Source organism: Chrysemys picta, chromosome 4 (assembly GCF_011386835.1).
Source record: "Chrysemys picta bellii isolate R12L10 chromosome 4, ASM1138683v2, whole genome shotgun sequence".
In the NCBI taxonomy this organism is placed as follows: domain Eukaryota; kingdom Metazoa; phylum Chordata; order Testudines; family Emydidae; genus Chrysemys; species Chrysemys picta.
The window spans coordinates 91728756-91734886 of NC_088794.1; the positions used below are offsets into that span (position 1 = coordinate 91728756).

Below are 6131 nucleotides of genomic sequence, written 5' to 3' on the forward strand. Positions count from 1 at the left end.
TTTTAATAAGCTTGTGTCTTTGAGGGCAAAGAAAGTAGTATTTCTCATTTTGTGTTGTCTCAAACAGATGAATCAGAACAGCCATATCATCCTATGTGGACAGATTTCCCAGTATAATAAAGATGTGCCTTATCCTCCCCCACTGCCTCCTGCAGTAGAAGAAATACAGAAAGCAAGGAATATCACAAGGTATATTTCTCCTTCCCCACCAGCTTCATGGTGCATTGAACACTGCATCTTCCACTTTTTAAGCTACTCTTTTTAGTACTAATTTTCTTTATTAGGGAAGAGGATTTCAAATATGACACAATATATATAGGAAAAAGATTCATGAATGTAAATTAACGTGGGCTCTCGGCTAGGCTTACACTAAAATAAGGCAGCAAAGACCAAACTCTACTAGTGCTCAAGGTCCCTCTATACCCACCCGATAATCACAGGAAATTAATAGTGTTTGATATGCCTATCTGATCCTGATCCGAACAGATGACTAATGCATCAGGTCTAACTTTTTCAGTCTTTTGTTGACCACTTCCAATTCTTTAATGGATCACCTCCCATCTTATCCCATTAAATCTCCACATTCCTTGGAGCATTCTACACCTGAATGAGCTTCAGAAATAAATAGTGTATATATTGGTTTGAGATCCACTGCTCTCACCTTAAGCATTAATCACAGTTGTATACTGCACTGAAGTCAGCGCTTTAATGTGGCTGTGTAATCGCGGCACCAGCGCTGGGAGAGAGCTTTTTTGTTTGCTGATTTTCACTTGGGATGACAAAAAAAAAAAAAACAGGTAGAAAATTACCTGCATTTTACAGTCACATATTAAGCTGATCTCTCTAGTACAGGGGTAGGCAAATGTCTGAGTATGGAAATTGTATGGCGAGCAATGAATGCTCACGAAATTGGGCGTTGGGGTGCGGGAGGAGGTGAGGGCTCTGGCTGGGGATGCGGGTTCTGGGGTGGGGCTGGATATGAGGGGTTGGGGGTGCAGGAGGGTGCTCCGGGCTGGGACCGAGGGGGTCAGGGGTGCAGGCTCCGGGCGGCGCTTACCTGAAGCAGCTCCTGGAAGCAGTGGCATGTCCCCCCTCTGCCTCCTACGCAGAGGCACTGCCTGGTGGCTCTGCGTGCTTCCCCATCCGCAGGCGCTGTCCCTGCAGCTCCCATTGGCCTCAATTCCCAGCTAATGGGAGCTGTGGGGGTGGTGCTTAGGACAGGGGCAGCATGCAGAATCCCCTGGCTGCCCCTATGTGTAGGAGCTAGAGGGGGGACATGCCGTTGCTTCCAGGAGCCGCTTCAGGTGAGTGGGAGCTCGGGGCCGGATTAAAACATCTGAAGGGCCTGATGAGGCCCCCGGGCCATAATTGGCCCACTTCTGCTCTAGTAGCACTCCTTGGCTGCTAGTCCTCCTTTCAATACTGTTTGAAATACAGGCAGGATTACTTGTCTGAGACCACATTGTTTCATCTAAAGCTTCCATTGTACAGAATTGTATGAGCAAGCTTGCACAGCAGCTGCCTGCACTACATCTAACTATAGCTAATGCTACTAATCTTCTGTTACATTTGCCCACAAAACTGAAAAGATTTCAAAGGCTTTTGAAATATATTGACCAGCCACTCTAGTTATTAAATCATCCATTCTTTTCTTTCACAGGGAGAGGTTTCTGGTATTAAACTATATGGACAAACACGAAGCTAGTATTCTACAGCTCTGTCAGTGGATCAAAGAGGGGAAACTGAAGGTAGGAACTGAACTTGTGTATTTTATTTATAGGCATGAGCCTTCTTTCAGGAAGACTAATTTCTTTGCCCATATCAAAATCACTTTGACTGCGGTGCCTCACTTTGGAGAGTGAAATGATAAACACTTGAAGACTTTTTTTATAGCAGCACTGTTTTAGAAAGGGCAGTATAGCTACTTAGAATTTAGTTTTACAGCAATAGAACTGGGTCCTTTAGAAGCACACATAACTGATACCTAGATTCTACCATTCTCAGAGAAAGCCAAATCCTGGTTTTTTGACATGAGGTTCCTAATCCAGACTTGAAAAGTCACTCTTTAGTACTTTATGGGTGGGTAAGTGCCCTGTGTCCAGCTCTTTTCTCCTGAAGCCTACTGATGTTATGTGGTCCCCCAACTGATCTGCTCATCCTCCCTGAACTTCACATCCATGTACACCCAGAGCTGCAGTAATATTTTATCTTTCATTTAAAGGGTTTATTAGCCTACAGGTTTAAAACAATCTACTTGAACAATGTAGCTACTTTCATCTTGACCAAAGGGCAAGGTCCAAAAGGGAGCACCTTCCTCTGTGGAGTAAAAGGATGCCTTTAAAATCTTTGGTCAGTGCTATGGCAATTTTATGGCCCCTTTCAGATAGACACTGATTTTAGAGGGAAAACTAACCAGACCTATTCTTATTGACAGGTCAAAGAGACTGTGGTAAAAGGCCTGGAAAACATTGGCGGTAAGATGTTGCATCATTTTCTAGCATAATCTTTGCTGAAATATAGTTACAACACAACTTTCTCTCTCCTTTCCTCTTCCCCCAGTTCAGATGTTTGTCCCTCTCCTAGAATATGGTTTTAAAATTATTTGCCTAAACAAGGTCAAAATGTCACTTCAAGAGAGGTAAAATAGCCTGCAGCCAGTGGCTAAAAACCACAAGAAACAGTAAAAACAAAACAAAAAAGGGGCTTTGTACACCCAAGCTATAAAGCTAAAGAGCCAGCTCATTCAAAACTTGTGGTTTGAAAACAAGCCTTCTTACAGCAGGTAAGTAATGCTTAAGTAATGCTTTAGTCCTGCAGGGTCAGAGGAAAACCCTTGGGAACAAAACATTAGCTACATCATACAGGTTGGGTTTAATTTCGAACCATTAGCTACTGCACTTCATGGATTTGTTTTAATAGGACTTGGCTAACTGGACAGCCATATTTCATATTCGGTTTACTCAGGCTTTGCTTTTTATGTAAAGTTTTCGTGTTTATTTCTGAAGCAATAAATATTTGATAAGCTGCCTCTTCACCCCATGGCCAAAGTTTTAAATAAAAGCCTTTGCTGTAGGCTCGCCAGGTATATGCCCTCCTCTTGAGTCTGCAGTGCATGTTGTCTGCATGGCATATCCTAACAACAGTGCATACAGTAATTAATAAATTAGTTTTAACATTTAAAATGACTGATCAGACCTTTGTTTACAACAATAGCGGTTAATTTTTAAAGTCTTATTATGGTGTTTCAACTTCCTGTGTTGTGGGGGAATTTATGTTTTAAGTCCAAAATTTGATTTCTCTTTACATTGCTATAATCCAGTAAAGGAGGCTTTCAGGATCTTTTTAAAAAAGATTTACTACATGCATAAATGTTTAATTGGTATTATCCTAATAACGTGTATTATTCTTATTCTCTTATAGGGGCTTTCCAGTCCATGATGACCGGAGGCAACACTGGAAAACAGATAGTGTTAATTTCTGAATAAAAATCTTTGCCTCTTCATGTGAGTGTGGCCCACCAGGAAAAATAAACTTGACTCTTTATCTTGACTGCTGAACAAGCATTATTTTATTTAAATTAATCTTCCCTTTTGTTACAGCAGGCACCAACAACTAAAATCCCCCTAAACTTGGATAGCAGAGATTTTTGGACACAAGAGTACATTTGAAAAACTCTTCCACTGAGGCTACGTCTTCACTACCCGCCTGAATCGGTGGGTAGAAATTGATCTCTCGGGGATCGAATTATCGCGTCTCGTCGGGACGCAACAATCAATCCCCGAATCAATGCTTGTTACTCCACCAGCGCAGGTAGGAGTAAGCGCCATCGACGGGGGAGCCACGGAGGTCGATTTGCCACCGTCCTCACAGCGGGGTAAGTCGGCTCGGATACGTCTAATTCAGCTACGCTATTCACCTAGCTGAATTTGCGTATCTTAAATCGACACACCTCCCCCCCGCCCCCCCCGTAGTGAAGACGTAGCCTGAGAAACTTAAATTTGTATCTGAAGCCAGGCTGTATAGTACCTGAAATACTTCCATTTCATAGCCTGAAACACTCTTCCGCTGGTCCATTTAGTCCATTTCCTTACATAGTGGCGTTTTACATCATGTCTACAAGTCAAGACAAGAGAGCATTATTATATGTATCCTAATTTATCCACACAAAGTGCTGGCCTTTAGTTTGCACACAATTGTGAGTTTCATCAGGAATAAATGCAGCTTTAGATTTAATCTTATGCTTCATCTTCTTTAACTTCTATTTGTTTTTCAGGATTAAAAGAGGGAAAAAATAAAAGGCTTCTTATCAGAGTTCTATATCTCGTCTTTCAATATGCAGATCTGCAAACTCTACCATTCAGCAATGCTGCTGGCTGTCATAGGGCTGCTTAGACCTAGGAGAAATGTTAATCAAGGGAGAAGTTGCCTGGCAACGAATTCACCAGTTAGGGGTCTCTGTTCACCTGAGGAGGCTGATCAGGAGGTCATCTGATAGAGGTGCTGGAAGATTATAAAAAGCAGAAGCTGTTCAGTTTGTTCTCTCTCTTAAGCCTTCTTCCATCAGTGTAAGTTGAGGGAAACTTCTGCAGGAGCCAGAAAAGGCGAGGAGAGAGGACTCTACCTGCTTGAACACAGATGGTCTCCCAGTGACAGGGTGAGCTAGAGTAAGGGGAAATGCATGTAGGATTTATTTATTTTTCATATAGATCTGTGTAATTCTCATGCGATTAAAGAGCAATAATCGATTAGAACTCTAAGTAAGGTGCCTGTATGTTATATGCTGCACCTACCAAATGCCTCTTGAGAGAACTGTCACCCACAAGGCTTACACCTTTGGTGGGATTCTGGGGCCAGGTGTGTTTAAGCTACTGGGGTATTTTGGAGGGATCAGGACTGGATCTGGGTGCCTAGGCAACTGTATTGAGGGGCTCTATTTCCATAAGGGGGTAACAAAGCGAATTGGTGCCCAGAAAATGTGACAGAGAGGCCAGGGGAGGAAACTGTGCTACAATCTGGTGAGTCCTAGGGAAGCTTAAAACACTCAGGGATCAATAGGCTTTGATTTCCTCTCACAGCAGTCTGATGCATGGCTGGCAGGGGGAGCCCAACCGGATCTATAACACTGCTATTAATCCTTAAATGTATAATCTTTTTTTGCTGTACCAGTCACACTAAAGATAGCTTGTGGGTTAGATAGCAGTAGCTGACAATGAGGGATCGGGTTTTCTATGGTGTTCATCTCTATAGTATCTAACCACCTTCCAAACACTAACAAATGTTTCCCTTATAAAAATCCTGTGCTAAACAACTGGGATACAGATGAACAGTAGACGCTCAGAGATTCTGATTTATCCAAGATCATGTAGGAAGTTGCTGGTGGAGCTAGGAATGGAATGTAGAATCATAGAATATCAGGGTTGGAAGGGACCTCAGGAGGTCATCTAGTCCAACCCCCTGCTCAAAGCAGGACCAATTCCCAACTAAATCATCCCAGCCAGGGCTTTGTCAAGCCTGACCTTAAAAACTCCTAAGGAAGGAGATTCCACCACCTCCCTAGGTAACCCATTCCAGTGCTTCACCACCCTCCTAGTGAAAAAGTTTTTCCTAGTAGATCTCCTGCATCCTAGTACCTGTACCACAAGGCTGTCCTTCCTTGGAATAGATGTGAGGAGCAAGTCATTATGGCACCAGGATCACCCTAGATCAGGTGTCGGCAACCTTTCAGAAGTGATGTGCCGAGTCTTCATTTATTCACTCTAATTTAAGGTTTTGCGTTTCATTAATACATTTTAATGTTTTTAGAAGGTCTCTTTCTATAAGTCTATAATATATAACTAAACTATTGTATGTAAAGTAAATAAGGTTTTAAAAATGTTTAAGACGCTTCATTTAAAATTAAATTAAAATGCAGAGCGCACCGGACCAGTGACCAGGACCCAGGCAGTGTGAGTGCCACTGAAAATCAGCTCACGTGCCTTGCCTACCCCTGCCCCAGATTCACACATGGAGGGGAACTTCTGTATGTGCACCTACTCATTTACCCTCCCCTCTCCCCTACATGGAAGGAGTTCAGCTGCTCCCACAGTGCCATTCCCCAGGATCCCACTGCAGTTTGGGGATCCATTCAGGGG

The 6131-nt window shown here is 42.9% G+C and overlaps 1 protein-coding gene across 15 annotated transcripts in view; it reads left to right on the forward strand.

Annotated features, from left to right (window-relative positions):
• Positions 1–5874, forward strand: part of PTGR2 (prostaglandin reductase 2) — a 28901-nt gene extending 23027 nt beyond the window's left edge. For 8 of the 15 annotated variants that reach the window (XM_065593027.1, XM_005284639.5, XM_065593028.1 and 5 more), the window contains 4 exons: positions 68–189; positions 1661–1748; positions 2435–2474; positions 3421–3549. In XM_065593027.1, coding sequence (XP_065449099.1) covers positions 68–189; positions 1661–1748; positions 2435–2474; positions 3421–3485 — 315 coding nt within the window. In that variant the 3' untranslated portion in view covers positions 3486–3549. Of the gene's footprint in view, positions 1–67; positions 190–1660; positions 1749–2434; positions 2475–3420; positions 3550–3599 lie in introns of those variants that run through there. The other 7 variants (XM_065593023.1, XM_065593024.1, XM_065593025.1 and 4 more) reach the window with 4 other exon arrangements.
• The last annotated feature ends 257 nt before the right edge of the window (positions 5875–6131 follow it).